This window comes from Anomaloglossus baeobatrachus, chromosome 2 (genome assembly GCF_048569485.1).
Source record: "Anomaloglossus baeobatrachus isolate aAnoBae1 chromosome 2, aAnoBae1.hap1, whole genome shotgun sequence".
In the NCBI taxonomy this organism is placed as follows: Eukaryota; Metazoa; Chordata; class Amphibia; order Anura; family Aromobatidae; genus Anomaloglossus; species Anomaloglossus baeobatrachus.
The window spans coordinates 4,194,183-4,213,462 of record NC_134354.1 but is presented as its reverse complement, the minus strand read 5'-3'; the positions used below and the strand labels follow the sequence as shown (position 1 = coordinate 4,213,462).

Genomic DNA, 19,280 nt, shown 5'->3' with positions numbered 1-19,280 from the left:
ACCCAGCTCATTACACCCTACACTACACGTACACCCCGCTCCTTACACCCTACACTACACGTACACCCCGCTCCTTACACCCTACACTACACGTACACCCCACTCATTACATCCTACACTACACATACACCCCGCTCATTACACCCTACACTACACATACACCCCGCTCATTACACCCTACACTACACGTACACCCCGCTCATTACACCCTACACTACACGTACACCCCGCTCATTACACCCTATACTACACGTACACCCCACTCATTACACCCTACACTACACGTACACCCCGCTCCTTACACCCTACACTACACGTCCACCCCGCTCATTACACCCTACACTACACGTACACCCGCTCATTACACCCTACACTACACGTACACCCCGCTCATTACACTCTACACTACACATACACCCCGCTCATTACACCCTACTCTATACGTACTCCCCACTCATTACATCCTACACTACAAGTACACCCCGCTCATTACACCCTACACTACACATACACCCTGCTCATTACACCCTACACTACACATACACCCTGCTCATTACACCCTACACTACACATACACCCTGCTCATTACACCCTACACTACACATACACCCCGCTCATTACACCCTACACTACACATACACCCTGCTCATTACACCCTACACTACATGTACACCCCGCTCATTACACCCTACACTACACGTACACCCCGCTCATTACACTGTACACTACACGTACACACCGCTCATTACACCGTACACCACACGTACACACCGCTCATTACACTCTACACTACACATACACTCCGCTCATTACACCCTACACTACACATACACCCCACTCATTACACCGTACACTACACGTACACACCGCTCATTACACCCTACACTACATGTACACCCCGCTCATTACACCCTACACTACACGTACACCCCGCTCATTACACTGTACACTACACGTACACACCGCTCATTACACCCTACACTACACATACACCCCGCTCATTACACCCTACACTACACGTACACCCCGCTCATTACACCCTACACTACATGTACACCCCGCTCATTACACCCTACACTACACGTACACCCCGCTCATTACACTGTACACTACATGTACACACCGCTCATTACACCCTACACTACACGTACACCCCGCTCATTACACTCTACACTACATGTACACCCCGCTCATTACACTCTATACTACACATACACCCCACTCATTACATCCTACACTAGACGTACACCCCACTCATTACATCCTACACTACACATGCACTCCGCTCATTACACCCTACACTACACGTACACCCCGCTCATTACACCCTACACTACACGTACACCCCGCTCATTACACTCTACACTACACGTACACCCCGCTCATTACACCCTACACTACACATACACGCCACTCATTAAACCGTACACTACACGTACACACCGCTCATTACACCCTACACTACAAGTACACCCCGCTCATTACACCCTACACTACACCCCACTCATTAAACCGTACACTACACGTACACACCGCTCATTACACCCTACACTACAAGTACACCCCGCTCATTACACCCTACACTACACGTACACCCCGCTCATTACACCCTACACTACACACACACCCCGCTCATTACACCCTACACTACACATACACCCAGCTCATTACACCCTACACTACACGTACACCCCGCTCCTTACACCCTACACTACACGTACACCCCGCTCCTTACACCCTACACTACACGTACACCCCACTCATTACATCCTACACTACACATACACCCCGCTCATTACACCCTACACTACACATACACCCCGCTCATTACACCCTACACTACACGTACACCCCGCTCATTACACCCTACACTACACGTACACCCCGCTCATTACACCCTATACTACACGTACACCCCACTCATTACACCCTACACTACACGTACACCCCGCTCCTTACACCCTACACTACACGTCCACCCCGCTCATTACACCCTACACTACACGTACACCCGCTCATTACACCCTACACTACACGTACACCCCGCTCATTACACTCTACACTACACATACACCCCGCTCATTACACCCTACTCTATACGTACTCCCCACTCATTACATCCTACACTACAAGTACACCCCGCTCATTACACCCTACACTACACATACACCCTGCTCATTACACCCTACACTACACATACACCCTGCTCATTACACCCTACACTACACATACACCCCGCTCATTACACCCTACACTACACATACACCCTGCTCATTACACCCTACACTACACATACACCCCGCTCATTACACCCTACACTACACATACACCCCACTCATTACACCCTACACTACACGTACACCCCGCTCATTACACCCTACACTACATGTACACCCCGCTCATTACACCCTACACTACACGTACACCCCGCTCATTACACTGTACACTACACGTACACACCGCTCATTACACCCTACACTACACATACACCCCGCTCATTACACCCTACACTACACGTAGACCCCGCTCATTACACCCTACACTACACGTACACCCCGCTCATTACACCCTACACTACACGTACACCCCGCTCATTACACCCTACACTACACGGACACCCCGCTCATTACACCCTATACTACACGTACACCCCACTCATTACACCCTACACTACACGTACACCCCGCTCCTTACACCCTACACTACACGTCCACCCCGCTCATTACACCCTACACTACACGTACACCCGCTCATTACACCCTACACTACACATACACCCCACTCATTACACCCTACACTACACGTACACCCCGCTCATTACACCCTACACTACACATACACCCCCCTCATTACACCCTACACTACACGTACACCCCACTCATTACATCCTACACTACACATACACCCCCCTCATTACATCCTACACTACACGTACACCCCGCTCATTACACCCTACACTACACATACACCCCACTCATTACACCCTATACTACACATACACCCCGCTCATTACACCCTATACTACACATACACCCCGCTCATTACACCCTACACTACACATACACCCCACTCATTACACCCTACACTACACATACATCCCGCTCATTACACCCTACACTACACATACATCCCGCTCATTACACCCTACACTACACGTACACCCCGCTCATTACACCCTACAGTACACGTACACCCGCTCATTACACCCTACACTACACGTACACCCCGCTCATTACACCCTACACTACACGTACACCCCGCTCATTACACCCTACACTACACATACACCCCCCTCATTACACCCTACACTACACGTACACCCCACTCATTACATCCTACACTACACATACACCCCCCTCATTACACCCTACACTACACATACACCCCACTCATTACACCCTATACTACACATACACCCCGCTCATTATATAATAATTTTTTTTATAATTTTATTCATTTATATAGCGCTATTAATTCCACAGCGCTTTACATACATTTGCAACACTGTCCCCATTGGGGCTCACAATCTAGAGTCCCTATCTGTATGTCTTTGGAGTGTGGGAGGAAACCGGAGTACCCGGAGGAAACCCACGCAAACACGGGGAGAACATACAAACTCCTTGCAGATGGTGTCCTTGGTGGGATTTGAACCCAGAACCCCAGCGCTGCAAGGCTGCAGTGCTAACCACTGAGCCACCGTGCCGCCCATTACACCCTACACTACACGTACACCCCGCTCATTACACCCTACACTACACCACATACACCCCACTCATTACACCCTACACTACACATACACCCCGCTCATTACACCCTACACTACACGTACACCCCACTCATTACACCCTACACTACACGTACACCCCGCTCATTACACCCTACACTACACGTACACCCCGCTCATTACACCCTACACTACACATACACCCCGCTCATTACACCCTACACTACACATACACCCAGCTCATTACACCCTACACTACACGTACACCCCGCTCATTACACCCTACACTACACGTACACCCCGCTTATTACACCCTACACTACACATACACCCCGCTCATTACACCCTACACCTTACGTAGACCCCGCTCATTACACCTTACACTGCACGTACACCCCGCTCATTACACCCTACACTACACGTACATCCCGCTCATTACACCCTACACTACACGTACACCCCGCTCATTACACCCTACACTACACGTACACCCCGCTCATTACACCCTACACTACACGTACACCCCGCTCATTACACCCTACACTACACGTACACCCTGCTCATTACACCCTACACTACACATACACTCCGCTCATTACACCCTACACTACACATACACCCCACTCATTACACCCTACACTACACATACACCCCGCTCATTACACCCTACACTACACGTATATCCCGCTCATTACACCCTACACTACACTTACACCCCGCTCATTACACCCTACACTAAACATACACCCCGCTCTTTACACCCTACACTACACGTACACCCCGCTCATTACACCCTACACTACACGTACACCCCACTCATTACATCCTACACTACACGTACACCCCGCTCATTACACACTACACGTATATCCCGCTCATTACACCCTACACGTACACCCCGCTCATTACACCCTACACTACACGTACACCCCACTCATTACATCCTACACTACACGTACACCCCACTCATTACACCCTACACTACACATACACCCCGCTCTTTACACCCTACACTACACGTACACCCCGCTCATTACACACTACACGTATATCCCGCTCATTACACCCTACACATACACCCCACTCATTACACCCTACACTACACATACACCCCGCTCATTACACCCTACACTACACATACACCCCACTCATTACACCCTACACTACACATACACCCCGCTCATTACACCCTACACTAAACATACACCCCGCTCTTTACACCCTACACTACACGAACACCCCGCTCATTACACCCTACACTACACATACACCCCACTCATTACACCCTACACTACACGTACACCCCGCTCATTACACTCTACACTACACGTACACCCCGCTCATTACACCCTACACTACACATACACCCCGCTCATTACACCCTACACTACACATACACCCCACTCATTACACTCTACACTACACGTACACCCCGCTCATTACACCCTACACTAAACATACACCCCGCTCATTACACTCTACACTACACGTACACCCCGCTCATTACACCCTACACTATAAATACACCCCCCTCATTACACCCTAGACTACACGTACAACCCGCTCATTACACCCTACACTACACGTACACCCCACTCATTACACCCTACACTACACATACACCCCGCTCATTACATCCTACACTACACGTACACCCCGCTCATTACACCCTACACTATACATACACCCCTCTCAATACACCCTACACTACACATACACCCCACTCATTACACCCTACACTACACGTACACCCGCTCATTACACCCTACACTACACGTACACCCGCTCATTACACCCTACACTACACATACACCCCCCTCATTACACCTTACACTACACATACACCCCGCTCATTACTCCCTACACTACACGTACACCCCCCTCATTACACCCTACACTACACGTACACCCCGCTCTTTACACCCTACACTACACGTACACCCCGCTCATTACACCCTACACTAAACGTACACCCTGCTCATTACACCCTACACTACACGTACACCCTGCTCATTACACCTCGCTCATTACACTCTACACTACACGTACACCCCCCTCATTATACTCTACACTACACATACACCCCGCTCATTACACCCTACACTACACATACACCCCGCTCTTTACACCCTACACTACACGTACACCCCGCTCATTACACCCTACACTACACGTATATCCCGCTCATTACACCCTACACTACACGTACACCCCGCTCATTACACCCTACACTACACATACACCCCACTCATTACACGCTACACTACTTTTAATACACCCCGCTCATTACACACTACACGTATATCCCGCTCATTACACCCTACACTACACGTACTCCCCACTCATTACACTCTACACTACACGTACACCCCGCTCATTACACCCTACACTAAACATACACCCCGCTCTTTACACCCTACACTACACATACACCTCGCTCATTACACCCTACACTACACGTACACCCCGCTCATTACACCCTACACTACACGTACACCCCGCTCATTACATCCTACACTACACGTACACCCCGCTCATTACACCCTACACTACACGTACACCCCGCTCATTACACCCTACACTACACATACACCCCACTCATTACACTCTACACTACACATACACCTCGCTCATTACACCCTACACTACACATACACCCCGCTCATTACACCCTACACTACACATACACCCCGCTTATTACACCCTACACTACATGTACATGTGACGCCCTGGGCAAGCCAGGGGTCACAGGTAATTACATCACCACACCCTACACCCTGGTTAGGCACATCAAAGCTAGACCCAGGAACCCTTGTTGCCTTCCTCCAGGGGCTGATGTTCACACCAGGGGGTGGGCCAGGCGGTTGGTCCCACCCACCGAGGAGTTCACAGTCCTGGAGGCGGGAAAAGCAGACAGTTTAGTGTTGGAGGTGAAAGTGAGAGGAAGGAAAGTGGTAGAAGAGCAACTGACTGACAGGGTCCGGGTGTGTGCCCCGGGCGAGACAGCAAGGTTAGCAGACGGTGGTGACCGTCTGCAGGAGTGGCTAATCGGAGTTGCCATAAGGACCGTGGACAGGCAGTGGCCCGGCGGTACCGGACCGGTACACGAAGAGAGGTCAGCACCATTGGCAAGGGCCTTTCGGACCCCGGCAAGGCTTGGAGTCGCCGTACAGTTTGCCAAATCCGTCAGTGAAGGGGACCTCCTGGGTTTCCAAACAACTAAGTCCCGATTGAAGGCAACAGTCCAACCGTATGAGAGAGACACCGCCACCGCTACTGAAAAGCGATAGTGTTGGCCCCCTTAAAAATAGTTTGGGTGAAATGGTGGAAGGAGATGAGGGTAAAGCCAACCTGCTGAATGACTTTTTTTCTACGGTTTTTATACAAGAAAATGCCATGGCAGATGACATGACCAGTGATACCATAAATTCACCCTTGAATATTACCTGCTTAACCCAGCAGGAAGTACGCCGCCGCCTCGAAATCACTAAGGTTGACAAATCTCTGGGCCCGGATGGCTACACCCCAGAGTACTACAGGAATTGAGTTCTGTGATAGATAGACCATTATTTTTAATCTTCTCAGATTCCTTAATAACAGGGTCGGTACCGCAGGACTGGCGCATAGCAAATGTGGTGCCAATATTCAAAAAGGGGACAAAAACTGAGCCGGGAAATTATAGGCCGGTAAGTTTAACCTCTACGGTTGGTAAAATCCTTGAGGGGTTCTTGAGAGATGCTATACTGGAGTATCTCAAGAAAAATAACCTTAGGACAGAGTATCAACATGGGTTTATGAGGGATCGATCCTGTCAAACTGATCAGCTTCTATGAAGAGGTAAGTTCAAGCCTGGACCAGGGAAATGCAGTGGATGTTGTGTATATGGACTTTTCAAAAGCTTTTGATACGGTGCCACACAAAAGGTTGGTACATAAAATGAGAATAATGGGGATAGGGGAAAATATGTGTAACTGGGTTAAAAACTGGCTCAGTGATAGGAAACAAAGGGTGGTTATTAATGGTACGTACTCGGACTGGGTCTCAGTTCATAGTGGGGTACCACAGGGGTCAGTATTGGGCCCGCTTCTTTTCCACATATTTATTAATGACCTTGTTGGGGGCATGCGGAGTAGAATTTCAATATTTGCAGATGATACTAAACTCTGCAGGGTAATCAATACAGAGGAGGATAATTTTATATTACAGGGAGATTTATGTAAATTGGAGGATTGGGCTGAGAAGTGGCAATTGAAGTTTAATGTAGATAAATGTAAGGGCATGCACTTGGGTAGAGGAAATAACATTTATGATTATGTACTTAATTGTAGAACACTGGGTAAAACAGACACAGAAAAAGACTTTGGTGTATGGGTGGATGGTAAACTTCACTTTAGTGGCCAGTGTCAGGCAGCTGCCGCCAGGGCTAATAAAATAATGGGATGTATTAAAAGAGGTAGAAGTGTTCATGAAAAAAATATAGTTCTACCTCTGTACAAGTCACTGGTGCGACCGCACTTATATACTGTGTACAATTCTGGTCACCGATATATAAGAAGGACATAGCTGAACTGGAGAGGGTGCAGAGAAGAGCCACCAAGATTATTAGAGGAATGGGGGGGCTGCAATACCAAGACAGGAAAAACGAAGGCTTAGGGGGGATCTAATCACAATGTATAAATATATGAGGGGACAGTACAGAGACCTTTCCAAAGATCTCTTTACACCTAGGCCTGCGACTGGAACACGGGGGCATCCGCTACGTCTCGAGGAAAGAAGGTTTAATCATAATCACAGGCGAGGATTCTTTACTGTACGAGCAGTGAGACTATGGAACTCTCTGCCGCATGATGTTGTAATGAGTGAGTCACTACTAACATTAAGCAGAGCCTGGACGCCTTTCCTGAAAAATGTAATATTACCAGTTATGTATATTAGATTTTATGACAGGGTATTGATCCAGGGAACTAGTCTGATTGCCGGATGTGGACGAAGGAAGGACATTTTTTCCCCATTGGAACTTGTTTGCCACATTGGGGTTTTTTTGCCTTCCTCTGGATCAACATGTTAGGCTACGGGGTGAACTAGATGGACTTAGAGTCTCCCTTCAACCTTAAAAACTATGATACTATGATACTATGATACCGCCAAGGCACCAGTTTCTCAGGGCCAGCGCCTGCGGGCAAAGAGGGGCTCCTCCAGCCCATATCCAAGCCGGGGAGCGGGTTACCGGTGGGAACCCATTGGAACTAACAACAGTATTAGGTGCAGGAAAAGAGACAGTCACCGTTGACTACCGGGGAAGAGCAATAGCAGCCGTCCGTGGGAACCGTCTTTCCAGCCGTGTGTTTTACCGTGAACTGTGTCAACGTCTCAGGCTGAGTGAGTACCACCGTGCTGTGCGGCACAGCGCTGCCCCCGCGACCCTACACCTCGCCACGCCCCGCAACCCGCCTGCTACCGTCTATCCCTACCCCATCACCGGGCCCCGGGACAACTAACACCCTACCCACGGAGGGGAGAACTAACAACGTGGCTGCTCACTGTTACAACTCCCGGGATCCCCGTATAGAGCAGCGGTGGTGTCAACCCTATCACCACAACCGTGGGTGGCGTCACGGACAATCACCAACTCCCCCACCAACAATCAACCCCCCTTTCACTCACGGGCGAGGAGCGCCGCTTGAGGCCCCGGGATCTGGCCCACCGCTCGAGCCACCACAGAGGGCAGCAGCCAGACCCCAGCGGTGGGGAGAGCACGGAGTCCCCTCCTCCGCCCGCAACATACACCCCGCTCATTACACCCTACACTACACGTACACCCCGCTCATTACACCCTACACTACACGTACACCCCACTCATTACACCCTACACTACACATACACCCCGCTCATTACACCCTACACTACACATACACCCCGCTCATTACACCCTACACTACACGTACACCCCACTCATTACACCCTACACTACACATACACCCCGCTCATTGCACCCTACACTACACATACACCCCGCTCATTACACCCTACACTACACATACACCCCGCTCATTACACCCTACACTACACATACACCCCGCTCATTACACCCTACACTACACATACACCCCGCTCATTACACCCTACACTACACATACACCCCGCTCATTACACCCTACACTACACGTACACCCCGCTCATTACACCCTACACTACACGTACACCCCGCTCATTACACCCTACACTACACGTACACCCCGCTCATTACACCCTACACTACACATACACCCCGCTCATTACACCCTACACTACACGTACACCCCGCTCATTACACCCTACACTACACGTACACCCCGCTCATTACACCCTACACTACACGTACACCCCGCTCATTACACCCTACACTACACGTACACCCCGCTCATTACACCCTACACTACACGTACACCCCGCTCATTACACCCTACACTACACATACACCCCGCTCATTACACCCTACACTACACGTACACCCCGCTCATTACACCCTACACTACACATACACCCCGCTCATTACACCCTACACTACACATACACCCCGCTCATTACACCCTACACTACACATACACCCCGCTCATTACACCCTACACTACACGTACACCCCGCTCATTACACCCTACACTACACGTACACCCCGCTCATTACACCCTACACTACACGTACACCCCGCTCATTACACCCTACACTACACATACACCCCGCTCATTACACCCTACACTACACGTACACCCCGCTCATTACACCCTACACTACACATACACCCCGCTCATTACACCCTACACTACACGTACACCCCGCTCATTACACCCTACACTACACATACACCCCGCTCATTACACCCTACACTACACATACCACCCGCTCATTACACCCTCCACTACACATACACCCCACTCATTACACCCTACACTACACATACACCCCACTCATTACACCCTACACTACACATACACCCCACTCATTACACCCTACACTACACATACACCCCGCTCATTACACCCTACACTACACATACACCCCGCTCATGACACTCTACACTACATGTACACCCCGCTCATTACACCCTACACTACACATACACCCCACTCATTACACTCTACACTACACATACACCCCGCTCATTACACCCTACACTACACGTACACCCCGCTCTTTACACTCTACACTACACGTACACCCCGCTCATTACACCCTACACTACACATACACCCCGCTCATTACACCCTACACTACACGTAAAGCCCGCTCATTACACCCTACACTACACATACACCCCGCTCTTTACACCCTACACTACATGTACACCCCGCTCATTACACCCTACACTACACGTACACCCCGCTCATTGCACCCTACACTACACGTACACCCCGCTCATTACACACTACACGTACACCCCGCTCATTACACCCTACACTACACATACACCCCGCTCATTACACTCTACACTACACATACACCCCCCTCATTACACCCTACACTACACGTACACCCCGCTCATTACACCCTACACTACACGTACACCCCGCTCATTACACCCTACACTACACATACCACCCACTCATTACACCCTACACTACACGTACACCCTGCTCATTACACCATTCACTACACGTACACCCCGCTCATTACACCCTACACTACACACACACCCCCTCATTACACCCTACACTACACGTACACCCCGCTCATTACACCCTACACTACACACACACCCCGCTCATTACACCCTACACTACACGTACACCGCGCTCATTACACCCTACACTACACGTACACCCCACTCATTACATCCTACACTACACGTACACCCCGCTCATTACACCCTACACTACACGTACACCCCGCTCATTACACCCTACACTACACGTACACCCCGCTCATTACACCCTACACTACACGTACACCCCGCTCATTACACCCTACACTACACGTACACCCCGCTCATTACACCCTACACTACACGTACACCCCGCTCATTACACCCTACACTACACATACCACCCGCTCATTACACCCTACACTACACATACCACCCGCTCATTACACCCTACACTACACATACCACCCGCTCATTACACCCTACACTACACGTACACCCCCCTCAATACACCTTACACTACACACACACACCCTCATTACACCCTACACTACACGTACACCCCGCTCATTACACCCTACACTACACGTACACCCCCGCTCATTACACCCTACACTACACGTACACCCCGCTCATTACACCCTACACTACACGTAGACCCCGCTCATTATGATGTACACTTACCTTGTATATGGAGAGTATAATTGTGAGTAAATTTCGGCCGTCCACTTGTGTCCCCTACTTTGAGTTGATATTTCCCGCTGTTATTCCTGGTGACGTTGCTGATGGTCAGGCTTCCGCTCACGGTGACATTGTAATTAGTGAAATTATAGTATGTGTTTTCGCAGCGTTTGCTTTTGATGATCGGGGAAAATTGTGTGGATGCTTCATTCTTCCAGCTCCAGGTAAACTCATCGCACTGCTTGGAAGTTTCATTTCTTGTCAGGTTATATCTGATAGGTACGAGAACATCGGAGCCCGGGCGGGCATATACATCTGTGTGGTTATTGGCCCCGGGGTCCAGTCCTGGAGGAACAGAGAACATTCAGTGAGCTCATTATCATCCATTAGTCACAGTATCACATAATAATGGTCAGTGTCCAGATCTGGAGCCTCCGCTCATCCACACACAGCGTCCACCACCATCATGTAACAGAACACACGCTGGTTACTTTATACACCGGATATTCTGATCCTCCTCCAGCCGTTACTTCTATGTGTGCAGTGATATATACTGTATATTTCACAGACTGGTATATATAGGAGAGGCGGCCCTGGATCGTCACATTATGATTTAGGATCATGTGTCTTATGATAAGTGGAGGCCACGATGGGCGCAGACACGATGCCCGGACCCCAGGGGCCGATCACTCACTGTAGAGATCTGAGCTGTGACCGGTGCCCCCATCATTACCTCTTCCTCTACTGGCCGGTTATATCCCGCTCTCTGACTATATGGGGTCTCACGCTCCTCACAGGTGGAATATTTACAGATTTGCACTTTATGGAGCCTGTAACTTCTAGATATTGGAGACAATGTATCTGGGCCTACGAGACGTCTCCTCCACTGCAGCCGAACATGACGATGAGCCGTGATCAGAGATTTACATCGAGGACGGCCGCCATTGTAAGAGAAAAGTCGCGTCCTGCGTCTGATCCTACATGAGGTGATAATGAGAAAAACAGGAGAACAAATGTGGTTTGAATGCAAAAAAGGTATACACCAAATTTTAGTACAACATGAAAAATTCAATGAAGCACAAGGGTAAACATATATGTGCAAAAGACAGAGTTCACATTGGCACTAGAAGAAGTAATCACATGGAAAAAGTATCATTAAATAACACCTAATTTGGTTAACATTGTAAACCATGTGATAACAGAGAACAATAGCTGGTAAAAAGATTGCTGGTAAAAAGCAATCAATAAACAGTCAGCAGCACACAAAAAGCCATCAGCCTGTAGCAATCACATGGAAAAAGTTTCATTAAAAAGTACCTCATTTGGATAACATTGTAAACCATGTGATAGCAGAGAGCAATAGCTGGTAAGAAGCTGCTGGTAGAGAGCAGGCAGTAAACAGTCAGCAGCACACAAAAAGCCATCAGCCTGTAGGAACTACATACCAGAGGCTGCTGAACAAGGTAAAGTGCCAATAGTGCAAGACAAGCCCAGGAGGTCCCCCCAGAAAGAAGGCAACGCGCGTTTCACGTGTTGGTAACTACCGCTTCATCAGACCAAAGGGGGTAGTGCTTCCTCCATTCCAGGACCTTTTATATGCACCGTATGATGTGTCACATGGGTTGGAGTAACCAATCAGCGATGTTTAGTATGGCACATGTGCAGTCCGCATCAATGACCCCAGTGACTGTTTATTGATTGCTTTTTACCAGCAACCTTTTTACCAGCTATTGTTCTCTGTTATCACATGGTTTACAATGTTATCCAAATTAGGTGTTATTTAATGATACTTTTTCCATGTGATTACTTCTTCTAGTGCCAATGTGAACTCTGTCTTTTGCACATATATGTTTACCCTTGTGCTTCATTGAATTTTTCATGTTGTAATAAAATTCGGTGTATACCTTTTTTGCATTCAAACCACATTTGTTCTCCTGTTTTTTTATATTCCTTGAGTGGTTTTTGCACTTTCTATTTATGATTAACCACACAGGTTTTTCCATATGATATTTGTAATGCTTTTTAGCATGTTCTATTTATGAATACATGTTGGTGATATTTCCTATGGATATATATGTATATGAGGTGGTAATGATACAGACACAGTCATGGACAAAAGTGTTGGCGCCCTTCAAATTGTTCCAGAAAATGAAGTATTTCTCACAGTAAATTATTACAATTACACATGCTTTGTTATACACAAACGAACAACACAAAAAACTGAGAAAAAAGGCAAATTGGATAGAATTTCCCCCCAAAAAAACGAAACTTTGCTGGACAAAATTGTTGGCAGCTTTCCAAAATTGTGGGTAAACAGCTTTGTTTCCAGCATGTGATTTATCGTTCAAACTTCCCTGTGACAAGTAAGGCTATGTGCCCACACTGCGGATTTACTGCGGATTTTGCCGCGGATTTGCCGCGGATTTCCCGAAAATCTGCAGCAGCGGCACTTCCAAGCCATTTCAATGGCATTTTGGAAATGCTGTGTCCATGCTGCGGATTTTTCTGCTGCGGATTTGCCACGGATTTTGATCCGGAAAAATCTGCAGCATGTCAATTGTTTGGTGCAGATTTGGTGCGGATTTTTGGTTTTGAATGGGGAAAAAAAAAAAAAAAAAATCCGCATCAAAATCCGCGGCAAATCCGCGGTAAATCCGCGGCAAATCCGCGGCAAATCCGCGAGTGCGGATTTGCCGCGAAAGTCGCGGATTTTCAGGCAGAAAAATCCGCAGGTACATTCTACCGTGGACACATAGCCTAACAGGTGTGGGCAATATGGAAATCACACTGGAAACCAGATAAAATGGGGAGACGTTTCCTCAATCTGTGCATTGTGAGTCTGTGTGTGCCGCACTAAGCATGGAGAACAGAAAAAGGAGAAGACAACTGTCTGGGGACAGGAGAACTAAAATTATTGAATATATCAACAATCTCAAGGTTACAAGTCCATCTCAAGAGATCTTCATGTTCCTTTGTCCATGGTGAGGGACATAGTCAAGAAGTGTACACCCTATGACACTGTAACTAATCTCCCTGGACGTGGACGGAAGAGAAAAATTGATGGAAGGTTGTAACGCAGGATAGTCCGGATGGTGGATAAGTCCTAATCAAGATCCAAAGAAATTCAAGCCGCCCTGCAGGTCAGGGGGCATCATTGTCAGCGCAAACTATCCGTCCACATCTGAATGACATGAAACGCTATGTACGAGACCCTGGAGGACCGCACTGCTGACACAGAGACAGAAAAAAGCCAAAATGTACGAGAGTAAGCAAAATCCCTCTGAGAAAGCGTCTTATGGACAGATGAGACCAAGGTAGAGCTGTATGGTAAAGCGCATCATTCTACTATTTACCAAAAACAGAATGTGGCTACAAAGTAAAGAGTAAAGCTCCTACGGTCACACATGGTGGAAGTCAGAGATGTTTGGGGTTGTTTTGCTGTCTCTGGCACTGGATACCCTGACTGTGTGCAAGACATCATGAAATCTGAAGATTACCAAAGGAATCTTGGTGGCAATGTTTAGTCCAGTGTCAGAAAGCCGGGTATAGTCCTAGGTCCAGGAGGACAATGACCCCAAACACTTCAAAAAGCCCCAGAAATGGATGGAAACTAAGCGCTGGTGAGTTCTGAAGAGAAAGCAATGAGTCCGGATCTAAATCCCATTGACAAATGGGGAGAGATCTGAAAATTTGGAGAAGAGAAGACGTCTTCACATATGAGAGACCTGAAGACGTTTATAAAGAAGAGTCCAAGATTCCAGGTGAGAGGAGGAAGCTTGTGGACGGGTATTGGAGGCGACTGATGGAAGGCATTTATTCCAGAGTGTAAAGGGTGTGTACCCAAATATTTAGGTGAGGGTGCCAACAATTTTGCCCTGCCCCTTTTTGGGATTTTGTGAGAAATTATGTCCAACTAGCTTAGTTTCTTTTTTTTCTATGTTTATTTTTGTGTTGTTCCTATACTGCCATGAAAACTACGGGGATAGGAGGAAACCAGGGCTCCTATGCTGACTCTCAGGCTAGGGGGGCCCAAGTTATCCCTAAACCCAGGGATACCCCTGAAGGTGGAAGTGCCTCAGCCTCCTCTCTGGCCCTGCTCCTGACCAGCCCTGGATCTTATACCCTCCACTACCTACCTCGTGGGGGCCGAGACAGGAATGAGATTCTCCCCACAGGAAAAGATAGACGGGGAAACCAAAACTCTATCACACAACACGCACACAGAGGTATAAGACAAAGATAAGGAGAAAAACAAGAGCAGGGTGGAAAGAACAAGACGATGGGTAACTCCACAACAACACCAAGCCAAAGCTATTCTCTCTGCAGCAAGAGAGTTGCACCCAGGCACGCTGAGAACACAGCATAAACTATAGTCGGTGTGGATGGAAGATCTCCGATAACCTACAAATGAAAGGAGCAGATGTGATTGGTTTCCTTACAACATGTGATGCCAGAAGCCCAACAAGCACAGGTTAACTCTTGCTAGCCTGTCTGTGACTGAGTACACTGCTGGTCGATGCCCGAGTCTGCCTGTGTAGATCAGGAACTGCAGGGAAACAATCAGGCGCAGTGTCAGAATCTGCAATGTGAACAGCGCCTGACAGTCAGTGAGCTTTGTGCAAAACGCTGTGTGACATATACACACAAAGGTAATAAACATCTGTATGACGAGAGCAGCTGCAGTCTGTCTAAGGAGAAGCCCAAGGAAACCGTAAAGACAGAAAATGACCACATCAATCTTAAAGTGGCAGGAAAGGATGGATCAGCCGTCCAATAATCATGCCACACACTCCTCTAAGCAAGCTAATGAGGGCATACTGTGATGGACAGGGCTTGTTGATGAGACACATACGGGTCAGGTTTGATGGTCAGCCTAGTAATGGAACACCCCAACACAGCTTGAGATGGAAGAGGAGGATACTATTGACGTGTGTGCACACCAGACAGGTGGCATCTGCTCAGCCCCACGTGGCAGGTGTCCATTGAGGCCTCACTACCTACATCTGCCCTCTCCTGACAAAGAACGCGCCACACTATGGAAACGTTAGACTCTGGAGACGTTGGGTTTAGCACATTTTACTTTGCGCTATATACAAGAGGTGGACGTTTTGTGGTATCATCAATGGCTTTCCTAAGTGGTTTTGTTTTCATATTTCGAGGGCCACTGTTCAGATTTTGCTGTTTTATTTACAGCATTCTTCAATCTTGTGTCTTGGTCCTCGGTCATTTCAATAGTTGGACAAGTTCCCACCTGAATGTCGCTATGAAGCCCGGACACTCCTGATTTCCTTTTGCTTCTCCAGCCATTACTCACAAAGCCCCATAAGTAAGGCTGAAATGAGGAGCCATCATGGGGGTGGCGGGAGGACGGACATGACTTTATCCACTAGGCCGCACACCTCTACATGACCAAGGACGGATCACACCTCATTGAATGGGACATATTACAGTCAGTGTCAGTGACCGGATCAGGCCAAGAAATCTTGGGGTTGGTGATCAATTCCTAAGCAGCTATGGTAGACGGAAGGCTACAATGGACGAGTACTGTTAATACCCACTGATTAAAGCTGGTCCTAATGCTTCATTACACGCGGATGCCATTTTCCTAGATAAAGTGGCACATTTATAGTGGAAACTTCCAAGACATTAGCGCGTGTGACCAAAAAAGTAAATAGAAAGCAATTTTGTGTAAATGTTAGTTGACGTTTCGGTCTTCCGACCTTCATCAGATTACACTACAATAAAGAAATACATAAAGAATTTTTAGATATACAGAAATATAATGGCATAATACAATCAAGATATCAGAAAAGGCAGAAAATTCACCTAGTAATAATACATTGACCATAAAAAATGACATACCAAAACAAATTGTCAAAAAACAGAAAATCTGAATAAACAATCTGACAATTGAGCCACTTCACTGGCAGATACAATGTCCTCCTAGTAATAAAGGTAGGAAAAATGATATGCTAGAATGATTGATAGAGAAAACAGGAAGAAAAAATAGAGGAAAATGCAAGGACCAAAAATTATGTCCTGCTAATTCAGTATTGAATTGCATAGAATGAAAGCGCAAATGGCAAATAGGAGCACTCAAAAATTAATCTGGCAAAATCAAACAGACAATAAGAAATAACACCGTGCAGTAACACTCATCAAAAAGGCTCTGGTATAACATATGAGAAATCCTGGAGAAGAGGGAAAAGCTGCCCGTCCGGGTCTGCGGTCTGTGTGATCTGACAGCCCAATATCCAAGTTTAAATAGACCGCTTAATTAGCGTATATCATGTTACGGAACGTCACTTCCGGTCCACAAACCGGAAGTGACGATCCTGATTGGCAACATGTAAAACCTAATGGTTGGCAAACACGGACTTGCGCAGACTGACCACGCCACTGCATATCCAATCAACTGGACGGAAAGTGGTGTACCAGCATATTAAGGATATAGAAGATCAAAAAAATAGTAAAAATAGATCGCTTAATTGGTGCATAACACATCGCGGAACGTCACTTCCGGTCCGCGAACCGGAAGTGACGATCCTGGCTGGCAATCTGTAAAATGAAATGGTTGGCAAACGCGGACTTGCGCAGACCATCCACACCATTTTACATCCAATCAACTGGACGGAAAACACGGTCATAAGCAACGAATGGGAAATTTGTAAGGGATAGACATGTAAATCAACAATGACAAGTAATGCCCCCTTACCATATGATTACTATAATATAAAGGTAATAAGAATAAAGGAGCACCACTGTCCGTTGAAACAACGGAGGGTGGTGTACCAACACTTTAAGGATAACAATAGGTAAGAAGTACTATCTATAATATTATATAGAAATGCTGACTTACTTCAAAATACAAGGACAAACAGGTAAAGAGAAGAAAAAGGTAATAAGAAGAGAGTCTCTTTACCTGTTTGTCCTTGTATTTTGAAGTAAGTCAGCATTTCTATATAATATTATAGATAGTACTTCTTACCTATTGTTATCCTTAAAGTGTTGGTACACCACCCTCCGTTGTTTCAACGGACAGTGGTGCTCCTTTATTCTTATTACCTTTATATTATAGTAATCATATGGTAAGGGGGCATTACTTGTCATTGTTGATTTACATGTCTATCCCTTACAAATTTCCCATTCGTTGCTTATGACCGTGTTTTCCATCCAGTTGATTGGATGTAAAATGGTGTGGATGGTCTGCGCAAGTCCGCGTTTGCCAACCATTTCATTTTACAGATTGCCAGCCAG

The 19,280-nt window shown here is 47.3% G+C and overlaps 1 protein-coding gene and 1 pseudogene across 1 annotated transcript in view; one reads left to right on the top strand and one right to left on the bottom strand.

Moving 5' to 3' along the window:
- The window catches only part of LOC142292432 (Fc receptor-like protein 5), a 210,514-nt gene that overhangs the window by 178,091 nt on the left and 13,143 nt on the right, over positions 1 to 19,280 (bottom strand). Inside the window, exon 2 of the mRNA XM_075337775.1 lies at positions 12,027 to 12,368. Coding sequence (XP_075193890.1) covers positions 12,027 to 12,368 — 342 coding nt within the window. The remainder of the gene's footprint in view (positions 1 to 12,026; positions 12,369 to 19,280) is intronic.
- On the top strand, positions 16,540 to 17,071 carry LOC142290795 (small ubiquitin-related modifier 3 pseudogene; annotated as a pseudogene).